At 37.5% G+C, this 27,504-nt stretch overlaps 1 protein-coding gene across 1 annotated transcript in view; it reads right to left on the reverse strand.

Moving 5' to 3' along the window:
• Window positions 1–4,538: 4,538 nt before the first annotated feature.
• LOC140141622 (serine-protein kinase ATM-like) overlaps window positions 4,539–27,504 on the reverse strand; it is a 128,796-nt gene continuing 105,830 nt past the window's right edge. Inside the window, exons 50-61 of the mRNA XM_072163533.1 lie at window positions 25,610–25,818; window positions 24,863–25,076; window positions 15,974–16,087; window positions 14,818–14,964; window positions 13,749–13,890; window positions 13,321–13,544; window positions 12,640–12,756; window positions 10,659–10,817; window positions 8,664–8,832; window positions 6,864–6,950; window positions 6,174–6,352; window positions 4,539–5,102 (exon numbers count right to left, since the gene is read on the reverse strand). Of these exons, the coding sequence (XP_072019634.1) occupies window positions 4,755–5,102; window positions 6,174–6,352; window positions 6,864–6,950; window positions 8,664–8,832; window positions 10,659–10,817; window positions 12,640–12,756; window positions 13,321–13,544; window positions 13,749–13,890; window positions 14,818–14,964; window positions 15,974–16,087; window positions 24,863–25,076; window positions 25,610–25,818 (2,109 nt within the window). The 3' untranslated portion in view covers window positions 4,539–4,754. The remainder of the gene's footprint in view (window positions 5,103–6,173; window positions 6,353–6,863; window positions 6,951–8,663; window positions 8,833–10,658; window positions 10,818–12,639; window positions 12,757–13,320; window positions 13,545–13,748; window positions 13,891–14,817; window positions 14,965–15,973; window positions 16,088–24,862; window positions 25,077–25,609; window positions 25,819–27,504) is intronic.

Here is a 27,504-nt window from a genome sequence, read left to right on the forward strand (position 1 = left end):
GGTTTAACAAACATTTAATGTCTGCAGTCAGAGAAGATATCTTACCCTTCCCAGAATCCTTTGCAACATAATACATCCGCTTATTTCATCAAATGACATGCCCCTTATTTTGTACAGGCTCCCTTCGTTTTCATTTTGAGAATAGACTGGTTACATTGGTAGACAGTCACAAAATGTGCACATTTTTGCAAGATCTGACTGTGATGTGTTCATTGAGGTACATTTCATCACTATTGGCCCATGTTGCAGTATAGATAGCAAATCAGTAAAGTACATTAAATTGGGAGAAATGCATTGTGGGAAGTGTTAGATATCTTCTCAGGTCCCCAGTGGCATCACCTGGAAATTTCCAGGGGGCAAGGGGTGGGATTCAAAAAATCGACCCAACTTGCCACCCCCACTTGCCACCACTGATTGTATCTTTAATCTTAATATAGGCCTACCTTTACATTTTGATCAAACTTAGTAATAATTTTGATTGAATACTAGTTGGTATCAAATTTCATTGTTTCAAATTTCATGGCATTATCAATATATTGATCAATTACATTATTTTTTGGTAGCCTCATGTAAAGATTTTTTGTTTTATAGATAGAGAGCTCCAAACGCAGTTTTTAATAATGAGAAGTGACTCTGGAATTATCTACCCAGCTAAAGGCCAAAGGTTTGGGTCGCAACCTCGGTGATAATATCTAACCAAAAAGTGATGTTTTTCTGGTTGACATGATTTAATTAACCGCAATTTGAGCCTAGAACACATTCCCGATAAAAAACTTAAGAAAAGGGAAAAGTTTCCTACTTTGCTGATTTCTTTCCCTTCCAAATATCCAAATTTTATTTTTAACTTCAAATAAAATTCTGAAAGGGAACTTTTCTTATTTTCTGCTGGAATACTGTTTTTAATTTCAGCAACTATAGAAATAAAATTTGTATACACGAGTTACTGTTTACTTTAGAAAACAACTTAAAACAAAATAAAGAGGAATGGAAAGCATAGCTGGAAATACAATTTGAGAGAACATGGCCCTATCTGCGATAGCTGCCAGGTGTCATATTTGTAAATGTGTACAATATAGAATGCAGAAATCGTCAAATACCTGTAGGGCAGCTATCGCAAGGGTTATCTTGAACTAACCATCAAATTGTGCTTTTGATTGGGTGTTTATCATTAAATCAGTTAAGTAACGTACATTTATGAGCTAGACAAAAATGGAACACCAATGCTTTTTGCTTGCTAGTGACTCTAAACACCCTCCTGAACAACATATCCAAAAAGGGCAAAAAAAGGACACAGGGGAAAATTTTTAATTTGCATATTTCCAAAATGGACGCTAATGCAGGCTTCAAATTTCAAAATTGGGGGAATGGATAAAAATCATAATTGTATTGATCTCATTATTAGGGTTCAGGAATAGTATAGTTTGACCTATCTCCCGATGTATAATTAATGATTTTTTTTGGTAAGCAAATCCAGTAAAATAGTACTCACTTAGTTATAGGCATAAAGGCCAAATGTCAAATTTTGGTCTCCATCATTATGCAGGCATGAGACTACACTTTCTTTTAAAAAACCCTGAAAAACCCGAAAATGTGTGTGAAATTGGGCAAAAAGTACCAAAAACAGGCTGAAATTAAATAAAATTGCGGAAATGTTGACTAAAAAAAAACCTGAATTCAGTTTAAAAACCGAAAATTCTCATGCCTGATTATGTACAGGAGTAAAAGAAATCATAAATGCCCCAATTTCGCTCAAAGTGGTCTCAAATTCTTCCACTTGGAACAACATTTTAAACAAATAGTTTGCTAAATGTCAGGTATTTTGATACTTCATTTTGTAACATCACAAAATACAGTAAATTAACATGATTCAACAGGCTTTGATTTGTTTCCAAAGAATGAATCCTAATAATGAAAGGAATACAGTAAAATGATTTTTATCCATTCCCCCAATTTTGAAATTTGAGGCCTGCATTAGCAGCCATTTTGGAAATATGCAAATCAACATTTTTTCCCTTGTGCCCTTTTTGGATTATGTTGTTCAGGATGGTGTTTTAGAGTCACTAGCAAGCAAAAACATTGGTGTTCCATTTTTGTCTAGGAGCGCCCATTTTGGTGCTTAAATTGACTTGTCTACATATCAGTTTACATAACACAATATCAAGTGCTGAAATCAACCAAATGGCAATTCTAGTTGAAATCCATACACCCACTATGGGAGACATGATCTTAATCAACCCACACAGAGGGCGCCGACTTCAAATGGAATCACCCATTCAGGTAACACCATTTGAAATTCCCACTCCCTGTGTGAAAGATTAAGGTCATGTCTTCCATACAGGGTGTATGTATATCAACTGGAATAGCCCAATACATTTCTAATTTATGAGTTCTTACAGTAAAATGTATGTTTAAGTAGCCAGACTATGTACTATAATTAAAGACACAGATAAAAAGAATTTATCGCGTCTGACGTCATCTGTCAATCAAATTCGAGCACGGTTTGTTTACAAGTGTCGTGATGATGACTTGCTGAACGCGGATTTATAACCGGGCGCCTTATTGTTAATTTTACACCTTTTGACATGCAAACCATCTCAAAAGTTAGGTCTTTATAGTAGGAAACTTTCTTAACCGAAGGCACCATGTCCACAATGCCTAGAAAAGCTGCTTTTTGCCTTGTAAAAGTACGGAATTTTTCGCCATTTGCTGCTATTCCTTTTCTCCGATCAGCACCAGATAGATCGGTCTTCCTTTTACGCGCTGATTAACCTGTGTTAACCAATCAAGGATTGTAATTGACCGTGACATCAGACGCGATAAATTGTTTTTATCTTTGTCTTTCATTATAGTTCTGAGATATGAGTGAAAAAGAAAACTCACTTATTGTTTCTTCACATCTGTAAACCAGGATGTAGGATAGTTTCATTTTAAAGCATATCTTTTGTGTGCCAAATTAACATCTTCAAACTATTACCTCTAAGATACCTTTCACTGTAACGGGTCACATTTGCAAGCCCTTTAGGGATGAAATCAAAACTCGACTGGCAGTCGATCATCGGTTCCGTCCGCGTTGTAGCCGGTTTCTATAGTTCTAAATAATGGACCGCAGGTAACCAGTGGTCAAGTTCTGATTTTGTCCCTTACACATATTTTATCAAATTAAATATAGCTTATGGGGCAGCCATTTTAATGGCTACACACTAGCAAAGGCCCACAATGATTCTTAGTTACACACACATAGAAAAGTACGTCTGACATTTTCACCAATTCTGTATTAAAAGATTCACACAAAAGTTGGAAGATTGGATGATTCAAAGTTAAAATCATATTGAAAGACATTTTACGAAACACTTGCAACAGCAAGACACAGTCATGTGGTTTGAGGCCAATTGTATACATTGACTTTATATTCAGTTTAACCTCTCTTATCCGACCCTCTTTCATATGGATCTCTCCGTTATCCAGCTATGTGCTTTTCGTATTAAGAAAACGTGTTTTTGATGCTTTGACATCTTAGTTTCATGCTCTAAAGTATTTCGTCGCATGTGTCAATGTTGCATACTGTTGCAATGCTTAGTCCCACCATGGCCGGATAAAAGAGATTGGACTGCAATACATGTAAAAGGCTGTTTAATATTAGACTTTGGAAGACTCAGAAGTACAATTTGACAGGGAAATTTGCAACATATAAGTGTTCAACATGTTGATGGCTAGGTCATTTGACAATCAAATTCTCATGACTGCTAGCCAGGAAATAATGCAGCAGTCCTTTATTTTTGATTCTCATTATTCTTCATCCATCTCTTCTATAATTTTGCATACTGTAAATGTATTACACCCATATATGGCTGCCAGAATGGTATAGAGTGTTGTTGTGGTGTGTTACTTCTTTGAATAAAGATTGTTGTCTGTAGGTGATCTGGCAATTTCTGTACTACACCTATGGCCGACACTCAATAACAGCCTACTGAGGATCTTTTGGTCACTTCCTGGTCTCTGTGTCAAAAAGTATGGCTGTGAACCAGAGATCAACCTGTAAAGGCTCTGAGACTCTCTCCCAGATCCTACTGTACCAAGATAGTCATCTGTATCTTAACCATCTGGCAATCTCTGTATTACAGCCGTGTTTGCCAACAATGACATTATCTACAACAGATATTATCTTGGTCTGCCTCTTGGAATCAAAGAATGTTGTCTTTAACCAAGTAAATCTGGTTATCTGTAATCCTTATACGGTGAATAGCTATAGGCAAAATATCTAATTCTCGATCATGAGAGGAAGTACCTTCTGCATACGATTTTATAGGCGTTACCGCCCCAAAAGCAACACATTTTGGTGTATAGTACTATTTTTTCACATTTTCCGCCCTTTTTTCTTTACTAATTCTTTTTGCCGCCCCTTCTTCTTCCACCGCCCCCCTTTTTGCCGTCCCTTCTTCTTCCCCCCGCCCCCTCGATTTTGCCGCCACCTGCTTGGACCCCAGGGGGCTGGCGCCCCAAAAGCCCCCCCAAAATACGTGCATGCTGATCTTATCTTACAATGCAATCGTGTGACCAAAGACTGTGTGCTTGCACCGTAAGAGTGTGGCTTTGCATGGTATGCTTGATGCAAATATCTGTGCACACCCAAGTTGGCACTCATGATCGAGATTTAGATATCTTGCCTATAGGAGCAGTCAACAAATTTTCTTTGGATATCTAGCACCTTGAATCATGACTCTTGTCCATTACCAGGCCATCTGGCATTCTCTGCATTAAACCCATGGCTGCCATCCTGGAAACACCCTACAAAGGTTCTTTGGGTCTCTCGCTTCTTGAATGAGTCTATTAACCTGTCCGTTGACACTCAACGACACACCATCTTCCACTCCTCGTAGCTTCTCTCCCAATCGCAACAGCACTCTCTCTGCCATCTTGTTTGCTTCTGCCTCATTCCTATCCTGTCCTTTCAGGGCTGCGCCACCATCCATGAAGTCCCGATCTCCAGCAGTGCTGGTGTTGAGTTCAGAGGCTTCTGGGTCTGCACGGTCCCTTTGTTGTTGTAACTCCATAGCTTTGGCAGGTGACATGGTCCAGACATACAAAGGGTCATACAACAGGACCTGGAAGTTTAACATAACAAGGAAGTATATTGATAGAAGTATTTAGTTGGAAAAATATACCAGAACCTGGTTTTAATGCCTTCCACATTTGTAGGAAAATTGAAGAAAAATTTGTTTATAATCCCACTAAACCCTTGGAAGTTTTTTACTACCTTGCTGAAATGGGGAGCAGAAATTGAACAAACATTGTGGAATATCAGAAGGTTTGCCAGATGAATATCTAATTCCACTGATTTGCTTTTAGCATCTTTTCCTGAAATATCAATTTGAAGAGACATAGTTTGTGCACTTTTGGCATTTCTATGAAGAAAATAGTTATGATCTCATCATCTGAAAAATTAAGGTACATTTACAAGCCAAAAAGCAACTTTTCTAGCATTTGTTGATATGATGCCTTCAAGAAAGAACGTTTCCTATTACTAAGACCTAACTTTTGAGACGGTTTGTATAATTGAAGGTGCACCATTAACTACATCACATGCTGTTTTACCGCCGCATTCAGAAACTCAATCATCACAACACTCGTAATTGCGACCAAGTTTTATTGACAGAAAACTAGTCTTCTTAATTCTGTCTTCGATTATACATACGAGAAATGATTCTGGAATACCCTGCATACAAGTACAACCCTAACCCTAATTCTAACTCGCCCTAATTATAACCCTAACCCACCCTAATTATATATAACCCTAACCCTAATCCACCCTAATTATAACCCTAACCAACCCTAATTATAACTCTAACCCACCCTAATTATAACCCTAACCCTAATCCAAAACCACCCTAATTACCCTAACCTAACCCTATAACACAGGGCGTGCAGGGTATACCAGAATTAAACCCCCAATATGAATATGCTACCTTCAGCCTAAAAACAAATATGGTTGATTGGCGAAACCTAACCGACTCTAACTTTTAAAAAAAAAATTAAATTAAATTAAAAAAAAAGAAGGAAAAAAGTTCCAAAGGATTTATCAAATGCAATTTACAGCTTTTAAAGTAAAAAAAAAGAAGATCCTGACCGACCTACCTAATTTTTTTATGTTACACCAATCATTTTTTAGGCCTTACCTCTAATATAGTGAGTAATGATTCCTGTGCGTTATGCATCAATTCCATTGTCTTCTCACAGCATCTCCTGTATACACCCTCCACACCTGCCACGCCCATACCATCAACCAGATCACGAGTCAAACGGAATGGAATCGTCTCTGGGGTGGGCAGTATTCTGCCTTGCTCAAATGCAACACCTGTGAGATGAGATAATTCAAGAACATTCATTTTTTGCAATGAGTTAAGGGCTCGGGTAGCGACGTTTGCACAGTATTTTTTGTGGCACCTGAGAGCACATCAGACATATCGAATTGCATTCTGAATACGAGGAATGTCCTTTTGTTATTAAATGGTTTTTTGAAATTTGCGATATAACACAAATTTTATGGCAAGCAAGTTATTAAAAATTTACATTTACCAATCATCACAAGTAAACTTTATAAATCTAATGACATGCACTGAAAGTGTATGTAACTGGTAGGAAAAGCAGTCCATCATATGAAAATTTTGACCTTCCTTATTGAAGATATACATGAATTTTCATAAAGATCTAAAAATTTAGGTCTTTTGGTAAATTTTATGTAATGTGACGTGATGACGAGTTGTATACATACATGTATAACATATCGAAACCATTCTATAAAGTATCATTTTGATATGGATTTACTTGAAGCATCAGTTTCAATCCTATATAGTACAGGTACATACCCAGATCAATGTGGACCAGTTCTGCTGTGTTACAATCAATTAAGATGTTCTGCACATGCCTGTCTCCCAACCCAACGACATAACCCACTGGAAAAAGAAGAGGGGAGAAAGATAGTATAAAGGGGCAATGCCACTACTGGCACTACTTTGATTGGTGACAAAGAGGGCTATATAGAGGCCCTGCATGCTTTTATCGATTGGCTCCAAATAAAGGATTTGAACCGGTGTCCTTCACCATAATCATGGCATAGTGCAGTCCATTCAATCAAATCTATATTATGTAGTGAGCCAACCAGAGATGTGTTAAGAATAGTCAGTCAGTCAGGCTGAATGAAGGGGATTAAGGGGATGAACAGGATTAAGCTTAAAATTGCCAGGTTTAAAATTGCTAAGAGATCTAAAAGCTTTATTTTGATTGTTACTTAGATGATTATATCACATAATTTACCACTCATGGGCACTGTAAGAAAGGTATTAAAAGGGTAATGAGAGATTTTCTATCAAACTATTTGCTCTACCGCGATTTACAAAGTGACCAAAACAGATTTGATCACAATACCCCTGCTCTCATTTTCTATAAATAACTCATATTACCCTACTTAACTATGGTATTTTAACATAAGTAAAATAGTTAAACTGCGAAGCTGAATCATTGTGTACTTTGTGATAAAATCATACAAAGTGCCCTTTTAATCAGTCCTGGTACCGCTAAGCCAACGCCGCACACGCTGAACTTCAAAGCTAGTGCCGGTGACTCAAGGTAGACAGACTATAGCAAAGTCATTTCAGACCACAGGTGGATTTTTTTTGGTAAATTTTGGATTTGAAGCTTTTTAAGAGGAAATTAAAAATGTATTTTTATATTTATGAATGAGATTAATGACTACAAGATATGATTTTGTTGCAGTTAAAGTGCAAGCAGGAGTCAGGAGCCACACATTTGGAAAAAAATGTTTATGGAATGTGATTATCTAGTAAACCAGGAGTCATTTTTAAAGAGGTAGGGGTCATTTTTCAGAAAGTATTAAAACTGAGAGTTTAACTACCAGGCTCTATTGTTTTTTAAATGTAGAGCCTGGTTCACAGGATTTTGGTGTGGACCATGCCAAGAGCCAAAATGTTATGACCATTTAGTAAATGACTCCTGGGTGCCTGTTTCTTTTATGCTATTGCACTTGCAATTTAATTTTTCTATCACAATTGGGGTCGGGTATTGTTCCATAAAATATAACATGGCACATGCACTGATATGCCATTTGAACTACAACAAAATCATACAGCATTAATGTCTAATGAATAAGGGGCTGTGCAATAATTATGAGCCCCCGCCCCCCGGGGCGATAAAATTTCTAAATTGTGTGCCAAAATTGCTCCCCCCCTTGGCCTGCTAACAATTGCTTGCCCCCTCCCCCTCTTGGCCTGCCAAAAAACTTTGCCTCCCCCTGCATATGCCAAATTTTTGGGATCCCAATTTGCAAACCTTAAATGGTCTAGATATATGTTGCGAGAGGAGCGAGCAAGAAAATTTGCATATTTAAACATTTTTGTACTGTTTTCCTAAGCCTTTTAGAGCGTTTTATTCAAAAGGCACCCCATGAATGCTTGGCCCCCCTTCTCAGCTTGCCAAAAATTGCTTGCCCCTCCCCCTTTGGCTCCCCAAAATTGGCTTGCCCCTCCAATTTTACCCTCCCACCATTGCTCATAATTATTGCACAGCCCCTAAATGAAAATGACTGCCCCCTGATCTTACATGCATGACTGCTGTAAAATATGCTACCTAATTGACATTACTTCACGTACCTATAGAACACGTAGCCACACTTCTAGTATAAGCCAGTCTGCGTTCAAACCATGTTGCTGGCTCTGGGAATTTCTCCAAGAAGAAATGTCTGAATACAGGTTGGAAGTGCTTCATTACATTCACATAATCTCGGTACCTCTTAGTTTGGTCCCCACTGCTGTGTGCAGTCTGTAAATAAACCGAATGAAGAAAATAATTTTGAATTCGGTAAAGAAAGGCCCTATGCTCTAAAGTCTTAAAAAAGTCAGACCCCACTTTTGTTGTAAATCCCCTTCTAATCCTAACAAACGTATTTGCAGGAGAGCATGCAGCCAATTTGATCCATCCTTCAATAACATCTGATATTGTTTTTACTCACATAGATGGCAAGATATAATTTTACTTTCTGTACATGTAGGCCTGAGCCAACGCTATAATAGAATCCCTCAATGTCTCCAAATGATGGACACGGTTGAGCGACTCGAACGCAATTAAGTGTTATACCTGATACTGAAGTACTCAGGTATCAAGAGGCCGGTCGAGTGCAGATCCGTCGGAACACGCTTTTCAATACGGAATAAATGCTAACCTCATTGTGACATCATCCAAGCAGCAAAGTTCATTTCCCATTGAAAAACGTTATCCGACGGATCTGCAGTTGACCATTCTGCTAATGTGGATGATGACACTGGACAACAGTTTATGAGTGGATTGAAGGAGATGAGCACACAAAGAGTTGTTGGGTGTGCAGTCACCTATGAAAATAAGGTTCATAAAATGTAAACTACTGCTTTGTATACTGTGGATTCTCGCATATTCATGATGGAAATTGTTCGATTGTGCGTGTCTAACAATCATGCTTGCATTGCGTGCCTTTCATAGAGGGTTGTGTGGCTTTGCACTGTAAAAATACACGGTATGTGCATAGCAGTTTCATCTACCACACTTAACGATCGGCCCTCATTCTAGGGTGATGTTAAGACTTTTGACTGTTTCGAGTTCATCTGTATCTCTTTAGTCCATACAATAAACCCTTCAAGTTTGCGTTGAGGAAATCCAACATGAAATTTTTCAAAAATTTATTTATCATTATCATTTGAAATCCTTACATCCCCTATGGAAGACACAACCTTAATCTCCCACACAGGGAGTGTGAATTTAACTGGAATCATCCATTCATAGAGTCCCATTTGAAATTCACACTCCTTGTGTGGAAGATTAAGGTCATGTCTTCCACAGGGGGTGTGTGGATTTCAACTGGGATAGTCAGTGGCAGCGCTACAGGGGGGTGCACTTTTGAGGCAAAACCCCCAAAATTACGTAAATTTCCACTTTTTGCGCAAAATTAACTGATTTTGCACCCCCCTGAAATTCATTTTGCCCCCCGAAAAAAAATTCCTGGTGCCGCCACTGGGGATAGTCCATTGAAGAAACAAACAGGCTACGCTTTTGAATAACTGCTGCTGCCCAATGGGATCAGGTTTTCAGGTTATAGTCAGATTTTTGGGTTTAGGATTAGGATTAAGGTAGAGTCCGAAGTTTTCCGTTTTACGGAAAACGGAAGAAAATCACGGAATCGGAGGTACAACACGGAAAATGACATTTTTGTATGATGAGACAAAAATTGTTAAAAGATAAGAGAAATAAATGTTCAAAACAATCATGAATTGTGTATGTCAATTTTTATGATAAAAGTATGTTTACAGGCATGAACCCTCTATATCCCTCCAAACATCGTAATAGTCGGCCAATTATCGTGAGAATATTCCAATCAGAGCATTGATCGCCATATTGAACACTTTATTGTGACATTTATATCATTGTTTATACATTTTAAGCTTTATTCATGACACAGATTTACAAATTTTACAACACGGAAAATGGATTTTAGAAAACGGTAAACTTCTGACTCTAGATTAAGGTTAACATTAAGAGATTAGGGTTAAGTGAGGGGTGGCAATCATTGCTCTAAAGTTGCTTCAAAGACTCCTGTGTCATTGTTCCACCAAACCTACCGACATCTTCTTGCGACATTCCATAGAGGTCCAGTCATGAGGCTGATATCTTTTGTGAGCACCATAGTCTGAACGTTGGTTACCGATAAGGTATTCACCTAATGGCATTGTACCCTCACACCATTCCAATATGCCACTCCTCTGAGAAAGTGGAATAACCTAAATGAATAAATCAAAAACAAAAGGTTGTCAAAATATAACAAGAAAAGAAACTAAAAAATTGGTAGACAATAACTTTTGGATCCAGTTCAGCAGTTCTCAACTTTTTTGGAACTCAACCCATTTTTGCAATTTAGACCACTCATGACTACATATTAAACTTCTCAGGACCCCGCGTGTTAATTTATCATCTGCCGGTATGCGTTCCTTTCATTATGCTGCCCCTGTAGCTTGGAATTCCCTTCCCAACACCATCCGCAATATCACTTCTCTCGCTCAATTCAAATGTAGTCTTAAAACTCATTTTTTCCAACATGCTTTCCCTGATTCTTAAGGTTTTTTTTTGTGTTTCACTGTGTGTCCTTGTGTTTTGTTTTCGCGCCCTGAGATCTTTTTGATGAATTTTGCGCGGTAGAAATACACTCCATTATTATTATTATTATTCAGAGTAGGTAACATGTCCCAAGTTGCTATCCCAGGTTTTGAGCTTGGGATCCCATTTAAGGTTATGAGCTCAAATATTGGTTGAAGGTATGCACTTATCCTTGAGAATTATTCAAACTAAAACAAAGAATCATGAGCTTTCTCATTTATCCTCTAGTCCCACTCATTGTGGCCCTAAACGTGCAGACACCACAGTGCATAGCATGCCGTGGTTCGGAGAGTCACATAAAATGGTGGTCCCATGTACCAGAAGAGCAATATCTGGACATTTTCGTAAAGAGCAGGGGATCAGCCCGGGCATGTTGTCTGTCACACTCAGCATTGAGGTCAACTTGCGCTGCCCTTTGGGGCTTGGCAGCATATCGACCTGTGGCGTGCTTTGAGGAATCTGTTTTATTCTATAAAATATATGCCGAATCTATTCATAGGTTAATGTGTTTGGAATCTTTGAACTGATCGATGTTTTAAGCAAATATCATTAAAATCTTGAATAAACCGTACTCTGTATGCTCTGATCTGCAGACTTTTGCTTTGTGTCAGCTGATTATGTTGCAAAAGATTACTGGTCAAGGCAAATGCTTGACATCTTCCTTATTAAGCAAGCATCATGACTTACCCTGTATGTCCTGATCTGCAGACTTCTCCTTTGTGTCTACGTTGTCACAGCTTAACACACTCAACATCTTCCTTATTAACCAAGCATCAAGACATTGTATTCACTTACCCTGTATGTTCTGATCTGCAGACTTCTCCTTTGTGTCTCCTGGTTACATTGTAGCAGCTTAAAACACTCAACATCTTCCTTATTAACCAAGCATCAAGACATTGTATTCACTTACCCTGTATGTTCTGATCTGCAGACTTCTCCTTCGTGTCTCCTGGTTACGTTGTCACAGCTTAACATCTTCCTTATTAACCAAGCATCAAGACATTGTATTCACTTACCCTGTATGTTCTGATCTGCAGACTTCTCCTTCGTGTCTCCTGGTTACATTGTCACAGCTTAACACACTCAACATCTTCCTTATTAACCAAGCATCAAGACATTGTATTCACTTACCCTGTATGTTCTGATCTGCAGACTTCTCCTTCGTGTCTCCTGGTTACGTTGTCACAGCTTAACATCTTCCTTATTAACCAAGCATCAAGACATTGTATTCACTTACCCTGTATGTTCTGATCTGCAGACTTCTCCTTCGTGTCTCCTGGTTACGTTGTCACAGCTTAACATCTTCCTTATTAACCAAGCATCAAGACATTGTATTCACTTACCCTGTATGTCCTGATCTGCAGACTTCTCCTTCGTGTCTCCTGGTTACGTTGTCACAGCTTAACATCTTCCTTATTAACCAAGCATCAAGACATTGTATTCACTTACCCTGTATGTCCTGATCTGCAGACTTCTCCTTCGTGTCTCCTGGTTTCGTTGTAGCAGCTTATTGACCAAACCGAATACTTGCTGCATCACAGCATCTTGACGAAGATCATCTTTACCCTGTCCAAATTAAGTTCACCCAAAACAAGTGGTAAAACCAAAAAAAGAGAACTAATATGGATACAATTTGACATTTTACTGAATGTTGGTGGCTTCTATTCACGCAGACACTTGCAGCAACGCACAATTGGCCATTCCATTTAAAATCTACACCTACCCTGTGGAAGATTTGGAAAATATCTTCAACAGTGGGCGTTTGTATTTCAGATGGAATTGGCACAGACTCTATTTAAAATTCACCATTCCTCTGTGGAAGATTCAGGTTGAATCTTTCTCAGAGGGTGTATGAAATTTAAATGGAGAGCTATCTGAGGTGTTCATTCCATTTGAAATTCATACTACCCCTGTGGAAGTTGTTTCCAGGATCTTCCAGAATTCGTGTTTTTATGAATGGACATGAGATTATAATATTGTGATAATACATCAACAAATATAGAAAGTTAATTTTACAATGTATCTCATAATTAGATGACAATAATAAAATAAATCACACAAGGCAGCCTTTTGAGATATGACAGTATTAAGCAGACGACGACACATGATACTGAATAGATAGCTTCTTACTTTGACAAGCTGTCTTCTTTCAACCCCATCAGATCCAATACATGTCAGTATCTTGGGTAAATTTATACCACCGGCCAACTTGAATCCTGAATCAAAGCCTTCCACGTAAACAATGTTATCATAGCGACAATGGGGGTCGACTGGGAGGTCGAGGGTTGGCATGGCAACATTCTGCAAGTGCTTGAGTTGTGTGATTGGTTGGTTGCTTGGCAGCTTGAGTTTTCCTTTTTAAAAATGAAATTATGGAATGGTACAATAAAAAAGTTATAATGTATCATAAAGGTATTGTCCAAATTTTACAAAATGAATGATTTAGGATTTAGCTATGTTTCACTTGGCAAAACAGGATAATATTTTACATAGCATTACACACGATGCAATTTTGAGTCGGTACTCTTTGACACTGAGTATAACTTGGCCAAACTTACTAGTTTCTTTCTTATATTGTGACACATCCCAGTATGCTAGCTTGATGTATGCATCTGACAATTTCTCCATGGAAGACAAAATACGACCACATCTTGAACTTTGGAGGCGCTCTAACATCATCTGGGCTGCTTCCATACGATCCTAGAGGAGAGATAGAGTGCGGTGTAATTATATATGTCATATCAGCACAAAATGATTTTTTTTTAAACGTATGTCTCAAGTCTGCACTCTTCAATTGATGTAAGAGATTGTGTCAAAACTCAGCTGCCAGCACCCTGGCTGACTCTTGAATATGACTTTGAATAATACTTGATGTTTTTCTTTTTTCATCAACTAAATTAATAATCACATTTGATATCTAAGAAAATATAAAAATCTTACTACTTGCAAAAAATTGGCAAATTTGGTTGAGTAATTTTGAGATAACAACCACTTTTAGGAAGTTGGATTGTTTTACATTGATTTACTTCGTAACACAAATTAACACAACAAGACTCATTAATATGGTAAAATAATCTACCTAAATGTAGATTGTTTTCCTGTGTTATCATTAATGTATTATGGTTTGTCTGGCTCCTTCCAGAGGATCTTGGCTAATGAGGTAAAATGATCTAACTTTACCACATTAAATACACAGAAAGTGACAAAGTGTCAAGATAGTATTGTACATAATGAAGAGTATGGTCGTAATTTGACGATATCACCAACGGATAGAGCGCCCTATCATGACCCAAGATATGATGGATTTATCTCAAAATGTCCAGTTATATCATTTTACCAAATCAGGGCTGCCTGGTTTTTATAATTCAGAATGATAGAATGCAGTTAAACCGTCAGTTCTGGTGGACGACCATCAATTTGGTTGACGTATTGATGCTCTACTTAATTCAACAATATTGAGTAAGGAGAGTACCCCGTCCTTTGGAGGGAATATCAAGCTGCCAGTCCATTGTAAACAGACCCATACCTGTACATGTAGTGCACAGTCCTGGTACTGTTTAGTCCACTTTTACAAAATTGCCCCCCGCCCGGAAAAACCTGATGTAAATGGCAATAATTTCCTCTTACCTCGTCTGCATGGCTCGAGTCCCCTCCTGTCCGTGCAAGACGACCTTTCTTTGGAGCGTTGATGATGGCATCTTTGTTTGCGTTGGCTAAGGCAAGTATTATAGGCAGCACATGATGAGGATGCTCTACTGCACACTTCTCAATTAACTGTGTGGAGGAAGAGGAAATATTAGAATGATCACTGCTGACATCCAAAAATATTTGGATCACGATAAGAGTTACTCCCAATTCCAGAAAACTACAGCACTATAGTTTTTTTTGGATTAAAAAAGTTATACTGTTTTGCCAAATGAAACAGCTAAATCCTAATCTTTTAGTTAGTTCTAATTGGCAATAAAAGTCAAATTTTAATATTACGTCATTTTTTAAAAAAAATGCATTTTATGGTGTTTTTTGTATACTATGCCAATCAAGCCCAAAGACTTGTATATACAAAGACTAATTTCAAGTTATACATTCTAATTTTGGAAAAAAAACCATTTTCTAATCTGTTTTACAACCAACTATCAAAATAATAAAATTATGAGGTAACTCTCGGCCTATACTCGACACATACCAGAACCACATGTACGTTCAGTACACACACCCTTACACCCCTATGTGCGCGGGCATTCGAAGCGAGGACTTGTATTGTGTGTCTGTCCCTGTATTCGAGGACAAGAGTGAGTTTCACACAGTGAGGACATTTTTTCATCTATCTCTAAATAGGCCTAGCACATACAAATAGAGTAAATAACCCCTATACCCCTTACAGAAAGAGTGTCATCCAGTCCACCTATTTACCAAGCAAGGACTGTGATTTTGTCCTCATTATGCCAAAATGTCCTCACTTTGAATGTGGGAAACTATATCTTGTCCTCGCTTTGAATGGTTCGACGAACACAGGATTGGTGCTGCACTGGCACTCTATAGAGTAGCTACAAAGTAGCTAGGCAGCAGTGAAATCTACTGGGCTATTCCAGTTGAAATGCATATACCCCTTATGGAGGTCAAAACCTTAACCTGCCACACAGGGTGTGTGAATTTCAAATGGTGTTACCTGAATGGGTGACTCCATTTAAAATCTTTACTCCTTGTGTGTGAGATTAAAAAAAGGTCATGTCTTCCATAGGGGGTGTATGTATATCAACTGGAATAGCCCTTTGCAGGCAATTACCTTATTGAGTACTTGGTGAAAATCTTCCCTATCCTGTGTTTTTGTGGTCATTCTTGCTGCCAGTTGGTACAGCAATGGGAGGTACTTGTGGGATTCTATTGTGTCAGCACCCTCCTGTGACATGGATGATAAAATGGAAACAATGTCAAACAAAAAAAGAAAAAACAAACAAAAACGCATGACCAATTCCTTTTCGGATGCAAGTCATGCAGGGATGTAAGTAACCCTGAAGAATATGGTCCCGGAAGCTGTTCCGTGTCAGTGCATTTTACTGTTGTGTCAGTTGGACAGCTGCTTGGTTACTGACATGTGTTTAGAGTAGAGTATTGAAGTTATCCTGTGTGTAATTTTTGTTCATGTACAGGCAAATAATTGAAACCCAACAAAAGAAATCTGTTGGGCTGTGAATTTTGGTCCAGGAAGGTGTTCCATGTCAGTGCATTTTGCTGCTGTGTCAGTTGGACAACTGCTTGGTTACTGACATGTGTTTAGAGTAGAGTATTAAAGTAATCCTGTGTGAAATTTTTCTTCATTTTTATGGAGAGGATTTAAAAAAATGACCTTGTGAAAAATTATAAGTTTCTTTTTGAGGCCAGTTTATGTTCATGGCATATTTTTTACATTTGAAAGTACAATTTATTTTCTCATAACCACCCACATGATTAGTATCATCAGCAAAAGGAACAACATCATGTGAGTTAGTAACAAGGTGATTATCATTCAGAATAAAAAGTTGTGGCCCAAGTATTGAACCTTGAGGCACTCCACAGATATTTTTCTGTTGAGATGGTATGCAATTATAATGAACAAATTGTTTTCTATAGCTCAAATAATCTTAAAACCAATGAAGTGCTATAGCTCTTAAACCATTATGATTTGCTGGGGTTTCATTTTCGCAAATTTCATTAAAAGAGGTTATATAGCAAATTTATCAACACATGAATATGACATTTTGTCATTTGAAAACATTGGTATCACATAAATTCACAAAAATATCAACCCACAAAAGTCTTCTGCAACACACAAAAGTCTTCTGTGTTGAAAATCGCGAAACAGTATCAAAGACCTTTGATAAATCTAAAACGACACCAGCAGTAAAATTGTCAGTGTTTTGTATGTACTGTGATTCTTCCTAAAACCATACTGATATTTGTATTGAAACGGGAGGAGCTGTAGGCCTCAATCTAGATTTTTAAGCTTACCAAATTTATTATGTCATCGCATTGTATTCGTTTATTGGAATTTCCTTCATGCAATGTCAGGACTTCCTGGCCCAAATTGATGCCAAAAACTGCATCGTTTATTTAATTTCCATGCATGTACGAAGCTAAATTGTCCACGTAAACAGTCCGATCCAAGGAAAATGGGGTTCTATCGGCACAAAATACGCCAATTTTACCTCATGGATCGGCTGACATTTCGGTCCATTTCCAGTATAAAACATGGTTCAAATTCTTAGATTTTCTATATTTATATTCCTCAGCAATTCAGGTTTCTGCTGATATGGTGCCCAATTTTGGAGGTGCAACCATTGTTTTAAAATTCCTGCCAAATTTCAATGTTTACTTTTGGAAAAGACGCCATTATCGTCATTTTAGTAAGTCGTGACTTCTTCACATTCAATGAGGGTTTCCCAAATAACAGTGCTAATTAAGTAATACTTTGTTTCACATTAAATTATTATATTCATAAGAAAGCAGTTTCTCCCCAGTTTTGGAAACTAGGCCAGTTTTAAAGATTATTAAAGAATTAGTAAAATTATAGTTAGAAATAAAAGCAATTTAAAGAATTACTAATTACTTGGATTACCAGGAATTTTCAATCATAAAAACACTTAATTCGTCATAACAATTATTGCCCAATCAGCTTTTAGAACGTCATCGCCCCAATTTTTCTAGGCCAATCAGCTCGAGGCATTCTTGCGAGCAACAAAATTGTTCACTGTTCGAATTGCTTTTGGCTAGAGCAGACGTGTGCTAAACATACTCGTGATATTATCGTCTGTGAAATTTATATTTTTCTGTATTTCTCAAATACAGACTTTGGAGGTCACATACTTCACTTGCCAGGCCTATTAAAGAGGCGCCCGTTACTTTCATTACAGTATATTCAACAACTCTTCATATACCTTTGTACAGGAGCCAACCGTTGTTAAACCGTGATGAACCCACACTTTTACTGTAGCGTATACGCGAACGAGACTAGGCGTTACGCGAGAGCGCGTAAAATTCGTCATGCCTGGAACCTTTGTGCGTATGCCAGCTTACAAGTTGAATTCAGTATTTTTCAGGTAGCGGCTAAACACTGCCGTGACGCCGCGCCTTAGGCGCACAATTGGGCTACTTGGCGATCACTTGCCGCTACTCAAAAAAGCATGCCGCTACTTGTCTAAAATTGGGCTACTTTTGCCAGTCTCAGGCAGCGGCACTAATTTGATGTATTTTCCTTTCCATTTAGCCGATTTATAAAGGTTTTGAGTCTTTGAAGCTCCAAATTGAAATTACAATGGGTTTTGTGACCATTTATTGATCGGTCAGTAACTTCCCAGTAAGTACCGGAAGTTTCAAAGTCAAGTGCTTTTCCACCCAATTGGGTGTTTTGCGTTCTAAATCGGGTAAATCCGCCCAAATATCCGGTATTGGGCGCTTTTTTGGAAGCTCAAAAAATTGGGCTACTTGAGAATCCTTTACCGCGGCCTGGCGAGTCAATGCGCCGCGCCTTGACGCTGAAAAGTTTTGGCAACACTGTCTGTAGTTTTATTGCTGATATCAAAAGAGCATGAGAGAGTGAGCAGTGCTCCACATCAGCTCCCAAATGTTAATGGATTATACTGTTTTTTGCTTTGAATTACTGTATGAATTTTATACCTATGTGAGCATCTTAATGCCAGGATCATTTTGAGCTACTTTGTTTTATGGATTTCATCATCATTTTCATGTATTTTGTGATATTTTATCTGAATTTCTGCTGTTGTTTTTAAACTATATTGGACTGCATTGGACCAGTGATATTGATTATTGATTTTCTTCTGACTGAACTTCCTCCCAATTCATAATGGACTTATCTTCTGTAACAAAGGGTGTGGTCACCCCTTTATGGCAATCATACAATGGAACTTTCAATGGCTTCACTAACAATGATATATTTGAAAATTCACTGTGGGAAATACAACCAAAAACCATGTCGACAACCATAGCAGTAAACCCTGACATCTTTGATCAGTTCAATTATGAACTGTGCGCAAGATATGGTGCCCCACAAGATCACAGGAAATATGGACTAATATACAGGGCTGCAATGCCTAACTCTATGCATGTAGTTACCATCACTTGCTATTCTTCAACCTGTGCAGTGTCAGTGCAAGGTTCTCTACATGCAGCCTGGGTTAATACTGTCCTTCCTGCGATTGGACACTGTCTCATAGTTGACAATGAACTAGCAGTATCTAATCCCATCACTTCAACACCAGCTCAACTCAGCTCTACCAAGAAATCTGCCTCATCTAACTCAATTCTGAATTTCTCTTTAAACTGTGAGGATTTCCCAACACTCAATCATCAAGTCAACCAAAAACAGAAACTGTCTCAACTCAAACCACAACTAAATGTACTACCAGCAAGCATATACCCAAACAACAGCATCTGGTGATACAACCATTAAATTAAGGAAAATATATAAAGACAATGAAGCCAAACTATGTGATGAGGTAAAACGCCTTCAAGATGCAAATAATGATTTACGCACACAGTTAGCAGAGTACAGAGAACTAAGAACTTCAGTATGTTCAGCTTTCATCTTCTTACAGAGAACTTTCTGACAGGAATGCTGTTCTAGAAGTGCAGCAAGAAACTCTAAAAACTAAAACACATGATCAACTTTTCATGCAACCCAGGAAGTCGGCTTCCGTGCCTGAAGCTTTTCCTGAAAGAAGACCTTCAACCCCTGTGCACCTAAGAAACAAGTTCGATATTCTGTGCATAGAGGAACTTGTCCATGCAACTGAAGACTCCTCAACCTCCCAACAGGCCCCCCACCCAACCCTTGCCATACCCTTGTACAATAGTTCTGCTTCAGTGCGACCAAAGGAGCGTCCTCATCCCAAGGGAACAAGAAACGACTCTACAGCAAAAAGTTTTGCCGAAGCAGCTAAATCAAAACCAAACAAGTTAAACAACAAACCCCCTGTCTCATCTACAGCTGCAGCTCGAGTGAAATTACAGAAATTATCCACAGCTACAACAACTACTCAAACACAGAAGTCATCTGCTACAGCTCCAACACAATCGCAGAAATCTTCTACAAAGCAACCGCAGCAACAACCACCATTACGGAAAAGGAAAGTTGCACTTATCATCGGCGATTCAATTCCTAAAGGACTTATCGGTAGAAAATTGTCACGTCAGTTCCACGTTATGAACTATAGCCTACCAGGTAGCACCCTGAAATGTGGCTTCAATTTGCACCATCTATTTTACATGTTGTCAACCCTGATATTGTGATCATCCATCTTGGTACAAACACTATAGATAAGCAACAACCTGAATTATGTATGAACATGCTTCAACAGCTTGGTGAACTCATCGCAAGAAAGGGTTGTCATATCGCTTACTCGGGTCTGACTGTCCAATTGAAGATGACAAGACATTCTATTGGTAACATCATCAACCTCGGAATCACGCACTTGTGCCTTATGAAAGGATGGACCTTCATTGATAATTCAAATTTGAAACTTCATCACTTGTCTACCTCTGATGGAATTCACATAAACTCAAAGGGACTTATTGTGCTTGCCAAAAATTATATTGATTATCTACACAAGATGCAACAAGTCCATTTTCAACAGGATGTCACTATGTTGAAAAAAGGCTAATAACATCTTCAAAGTGTGTGACTCATAATTATGATATGACTCTTCAAACACAAATTGTTCAAGTTCTTGTAATGATATAAATGTTCATAATATAACTTTAGATGCCAATTTGTCTAGTCATGATCATAGTATTGCTGAAAATGTTTCAAATAATGTTGATAGTATATCTGCTGACACGAGTATTGGCACTGCTACTTCTTCTGATACATGTAGATTGTCAACTCATGCTATAATGGTAATGTTGAAAATGTTTCAAATATTGCCTGTCACAATCATGGTACTTCTGATTTTAAATCCTATGATATTGATAAAACTAGCATGTCTTTTCAAAATAATGTTGGTACATTTACTTTCTCTGATTATACTTGCTCTAGTACCAAGACCAATTTATCAACTCATGATCATAATACTGATGAAAGTAATGTTGTAAGTAATGTTGATACTTCAATTGACAGTATGTCATCTTACAGTAGCAGTACCTCTAATCTTTGTATACCAAACACATCGCTAAGTAATTCTTGTGAAAATTTTATTAATGTCAATGAGTTTAGTTCTAATATGAAACATATTCCTGATGTGAAAGGTACTAAAATAATTCACCTCAACGTCTGCAGTCTGCCTAAGTATATTGATGAGATCCGTCATTTTGCATTCAAAAATAATGTTGATATAATCGGTGTCTGTGAAACCCGTTTAGATTATACTTTTTCTGATAATGAAATTTCACTTGATGATTTCTCAATTTATCGTGCAGATCGATACAGAAGTGGCGGTGGAGTGGCTGTTTATGTTAAGAATTGTATAAATTATAATATTCGCCACGATCTCACACATAGTGAACTTGAAATTATTTGTCTTGAAATCATGCCACAGCATTATGTAAACCTTATGTTATTATTTACTGGTATAGAGTGCCAAACACTTCTATTGAGCTCTTTAATCACATTGATAATATTATTTCTCAAGTTGATTCTGAGGATAAGGACTATTTCCTCATGGGAGACCTCAATTGTGATCTGATCTCTGATGATCCCCATTGTTATACAAAGAGGTTAATTGAGATGTGCTCTTCATATGATTTAAGTCAATTGATTAAAGAGGCCACTAGAATCACTCCAAAGTCTAAAACCCTTATTGATCATATTTATACATCTAATGCTAGTAATGTGACTCATTCTGGAGTAGTTCATAATGGTATTAGTGACCATTCACTTATCTATGGTATAAGAGGCAAAGATAAAAATGTCAGTCAAGGTCATAAATTTGTCAAATCTAGGTCATATAAAAACTTTGACATGTATTCTTTTGTAAATCAGCTCAGTAGTGTTTCCTTGGCCTCAGTATATGAAGCTGCTGATGCTGACTTAGCTTTAGATGAATTTGAGTATATTTTTCTGAATGTTGCAAATAACCATGCACCTCTGAAGCAGAGAAGAGTTAGACAAAATTTAAGCCCATGGTTAACACCCGAAATTAGTGAATTGATGAATAAGCGTGACATGGCTAAATTAAAAGCTGTAAAGTCCAATAATTATACGGACTGGGCCAATTTTCGTTGTCTAAAAAATAAAGTTACCAGTGCAATTAGGAAAAGTAAGCGTACATATCTTACAGATTCTCTTGCTGCTTGTAAAGGTAATACAAAGAAAACATGGAAACAACTGCGTTATATTGTTCCTTCTAGGAAATCATCTTCTAAAATAAATTGTATTCGAAATGAAGATCGGGATATAACAGAACCAAAGCTCATTTCAAATGAATTAAACAAGTTCTTCACATGTGTTGGATCTAATCTTGCTGCCAAACTTGGACCTGTTGATATTCATGATGCTTGTAGAAATATTGATAATAATGTTAATGATTCTTCCAATGATCTCTCCTTTGATATAATTCCAGTGACTGTTGAATATGTTATTGAACAATTATGTAATCTTCCTACCAACAAAGCCACTGGTTTTGATGAGATCCCTGCAAGACTTTTAAAGGCAGGAGCGTATGTAATTGCACCTATTTTGACTCACATAATAAATTATTCTATCATGACGTGCAAATTTCCAACAAATTGGAAAAAAGCAAAAGTCACACCTATCTACAAGAGTGGCCAGCATTCTGATCCAAACAATTACAGGCCTATCTCTATTTTACCAGTTGTATCGAAAATTATTGAAAGGGCTATTTTGATCAACTCTATAGTTATTTAGACTCTAACAATTTGATCTCTCCTTACCAATCTGGTTTTCGCCCTTCACATTCTACTTCAACTTCGCTTGCCTTAATAACTGAAGATTGGTTTGACAATATAAATGATGGTAATGTTATTGGTGTATCAATGATTGATTTAAAAAAGGCATTTGATACTGTAAACCATGCCATTTTGATCAAAAAATTGCAGTGTTATGGAATCAGCAAATACAGTATTGATTGGTTCAGTAGTTATCTTTCAAACAGAACCCAAGCTACATCTGTTAATGGTTCTCTTTCTGATTTTGATCTTATTAGTTACGGAGTGCCTCAAGGTTCAATACTTGGTCCTCGCCTTTTTATTGTTTTCATTAATGATTTACCAAACTGTCTTAAATTTACTAAGATCAGCATGTATGCTGATGATACCATTATTTACTGTGCTGGCAAAAACCCAGCTGATATTGTACATAACCTTAATAATGACCTTTCTTCAATGAAACAGTGGCTTGACAATAATAAGCTAAGTTTGAATGTAAATAAGACTAAATTTATTATGCTTGGAACACCACAAAGATTGGCTAAAATTAATGATGATGTTTTGAATGTTCATATTAATGGTGATATTATTGAAAGAGTTTTCTCTTGCACCCACTTGGGTGTAATAATTGATAGTATTTAAATTGGCATGATCATATTGATTATTTGTTGAAGAAGTCTGCCAGGAGTATTTCTATGATTAGGAGGGCTAAGTCATTAGTTCCCATGAGTGCTCTCAAGCTTATATACAACTCTATTGTTGCACCACATTTCAATTATTGTGATATAATTTGGGGTAATTGTACCAAAACAGATTCAATTAAGTTGCAACGAATGCAAGCAAGAGCTGCTAGATATATTTGCAATGTTCCTTGGGACACATCAGGGTCTGAAGTTCTTAATCAACTCAGCTGGTTGACACTTGCTGAAATAAGAAACATCCATTTGGCAGAGTTCATGTTCAGGGTTACAAACAACATACTTCCTGATAATATTTGCATGTTATTTGAGAAAAAGGAATATAATTATAATCTCAGGCGTAATCCAAATAATGTTGATGTTCCTTTACCTTCAAATAACTTTAAGAAACGAGTCTTTCGTACAGGGGTGCTCATCTATGGAGCGATCTCTCAGCTGAAGCACAGTTGTGCGATAGATCTGCTGCGTTCAGGAGATTGCTTTACTGTAATTATGAATTGAACTTTGCCTAAATGTTTGCTTTTAGTTACCGTATTATTTTGTCAATTGTACTTGCTTTGTATGTTTAATTTATATTTTATCACTTTGTCATATATAGTTTTTATACTTGTTTTGTATTTCCATTTACTTTTAATATCCTTGATTAATGATGTAATGAAACATGTATATTTATGTAGCAACACGGCCCCAGGGAAGACCAGCTCAAGGGCTGATCTGGGCTTTTCCGTGTATAAATAAAATTGAAATGAAATGAAATGAAATCATAGAAGTTTTTGTAAGGCTGAGTGGCAATGATTAACTGACATTCCTCGTAAAATAATCGTGAATTATACGATATTTAGCTTCTTTTCGTTGTTGAAATCATGTTTCACCGTTGTTCATCACCGTTTAACAACTCGGGTCCGGCGCGTCTGCGTGGTTTAACGGTGATGAACAACGGTGAAACATGATTGAATCCCTAAATATATTATGATAATCTACATGAAAGTATGACCTGTACCTGATAAATCAAGGCATTCAAGAATTTTGGAAAGAATTGGTAAAACAGACACTGAGGGATAATTTGAAGTCATTTTCATATTTTTATAAAGTATAATTACCTTTGCAATTTTGCTATTCACATATCGATCTCCTGAGTTGCTGAACCATAATGAACACAGCCTGAACACCCTGATATCATGCTGAGGATCCCCTGCTGCTAAACATCTAAGGTAGCAGTCAACAGCTTTATGTAAGAAGTTCTTTTTATCTTCGTCCAAAGACAGAACCTCTACCTGATCTATTTCACCTTGCTTTTGTAAGGTGCGAACATATCTGCAATGATGGAGAAAGTTAAAAATAAAATAAATGTTGTTTGATTTAACGTGCGCTTCAGCTAGGCATGACCTAATTATCAGCATACTTCAACAATTATTCCGCTGCCATAAAATTAGGATATATCAGAATCATTTCCGCTTCACCAAGTCCGCAACTGATGCACAGGTACTCTCAGCGACTTAGATTGTAATTACCAGCCGCTCCCCATTTTGGAATTAAGCTATGTTGCTCAAGGATACATCACACTGGACGTGGTGGGCTCGAACCCGCAACCTTTCGATTACGAAGCTCGCACCCTAACCATATGGGGAAAAAATGATAGCCCCCTTAGTTCTTTGCCATGTTTGTTGATATTTTTGACGATTTCAAACTGTTGTCGTGTTCAAAGATTATATCTGACACAGCATTATATTTCAAGGCCCATGGCCTTATTTTGCAACATGGTTCCGAAACAGTGAAAGGAACTCTATAGAACCTTAGTAATATAACTTCATGGCAACATTGTCACCGCTACTTTATAGCTCTCTAACCTTGATATATTGGCAGTTTCCCCAACTGCCCTGACAGCTTCCAGGTCTCTCTGAGATCTCAACAGCAAAGCTTTCTTATCCTGATACACATTGGATTTCATGTAGTTCACAATGTTCTGGTACTGGGTATCGGCAAAACGAGCCAATGAGAGATAGGCTTCTATAGCTGGACGGCTGCTGTCATTCTGAGCTTCATAAATGTCCACTGCCTGAGACGAATAATAACGCAACAACATATTAGGCCAAATTAAAAAAATATCCACTCGTATAAAGAATATAAATAATTCCGAGTGACCGGAATTCAACAGAGAGGTTGTGGACAATCAAACAATTTCTTTTTGCCTTTCTGAAAATAATTCATTTTTAGCGACTTCTAGCAAACTTTTCCAAACACTAGAGATATACTAGTTGTCATCAGAGAAGATATCTGACACTTCCCACAATGCATAGCTTCCATTTCATTTGTCTGTACTGATCTGCTATCTAGTGCATCGTGGGTTGATAGTGACCAAAGGTACCTCAATGAAGAGAGCACATCAAGAAATGAAAATTTTGTTTATTGCATAACTATCGACCCATGTTTAGCCAGTTTAAACTTAAAAGCAAATGGAACCTGTGCAAAGTAATAGAGAAGTGTCATTTGATGAACAGAGGTGATGTCACATAATTAGAGAAGGAGAACTGGGACTCAAGCGCCATCTTGATACAGGCATGGAGCAAAAATTAGGGGTATTCGGTTTCATTGTTATGCAAGAGCGACATCGCATACTAAGCGTAATTTGACACACTTCGTATTAAAACGTATCGGTTGCTAGACGCTAAAGAGGAGAACCAGAATTGTTTCAGGTATTAGAGTGGCTTTGCTTGAAAAAAGCTGAAGTAGAAGAAAACAAACTGAAAAACAGCAAAAAAGACCAAAAATTGGGCTGAAATTAAATAAAAATGTGTATATTTGAATAGTCAAAAAAGCCAAATTCAGCTGATCAGCTGAAAAATCTTTGTTTGTCTCTGGGCAACATTGGCAAGAATCCGAATACCCCCAATTTTCTCCCCATAGCTGATGGCGTGATTATATGTGGCGGTATGCATGGAGTCCTAATTCTCCTCCAATTCTGTGGGTGATGTATCACGACACGCATGTTGCAAAGGATTCTGGGAAGGACACAATATCTTCTCTCACATGGTATTGTCAAAAACCTTCAAATGTCTGAAAACATTTTGCAAATACAGACAGGGTTGCCAAACCCGCAATTTGGTAGCCCAATTGGGTGACTTTTGAAAATTCTCCCTGCGACTTATGACAATTTCCTGTCCCATAGTAACCAATGGTTAAGAAAACAAATTCATAACCTCATTAATATATGCGATGTGTTTAATCCAATCACAGATAATAACTTTAAAATACACGAATGTAAATGCAGGTTATTGAAAAAGTATAATGACCGCGTTACGTGACGTGTTATGCATTCGAACAATTTACGCAGGCGCTGGCTGCTGTATTTGGACATCGTCTGATTGCGCGCTAGTGTGATTGGTTGCTAGCGGTATTTCCCTAATGGGCTATTTTCGATTTTTTTTACAGGGAAAACAAAAGATACAGTTAAAATTACATTTTGTTTTCAAATTTAAAAGAAGTAAATTTGCCGTAAATTGAATTTAAAAAGTGAAAAGTGACGGTTATGAATGAAGTTAATGACTTTGCATCAGTTAGTTTTCGGGTATTGTGAAATATCTAAACATTGTGCTCTGGACCTCGGAATATTCCTCGGTTCCAAAGCACAATGTTTAGATATTTCACAATGCCCTCAAAACAACTGATGCGCAGTCATTAACCTCTAATTGGGCGACTTTTCAACATTGGCTCCTGCGACTTCCGATAGTTTCCTGCCCCATAG

Source organism: Amphiura filiformis, chromosome 19 (assembly GCF_039555335.1).
Source record: "Amphiura filiformis chromosome 19, Afil_fr2py, whole genome shotgun sequence".
Taxonomy (NCBI): domain Eukaryota; kingdom Metazoa; phylum Echinodermata; class Ophiuroidea; order Amphilepidida; family Amphiuridae; genus Amphiura; species Amphiura filiformis.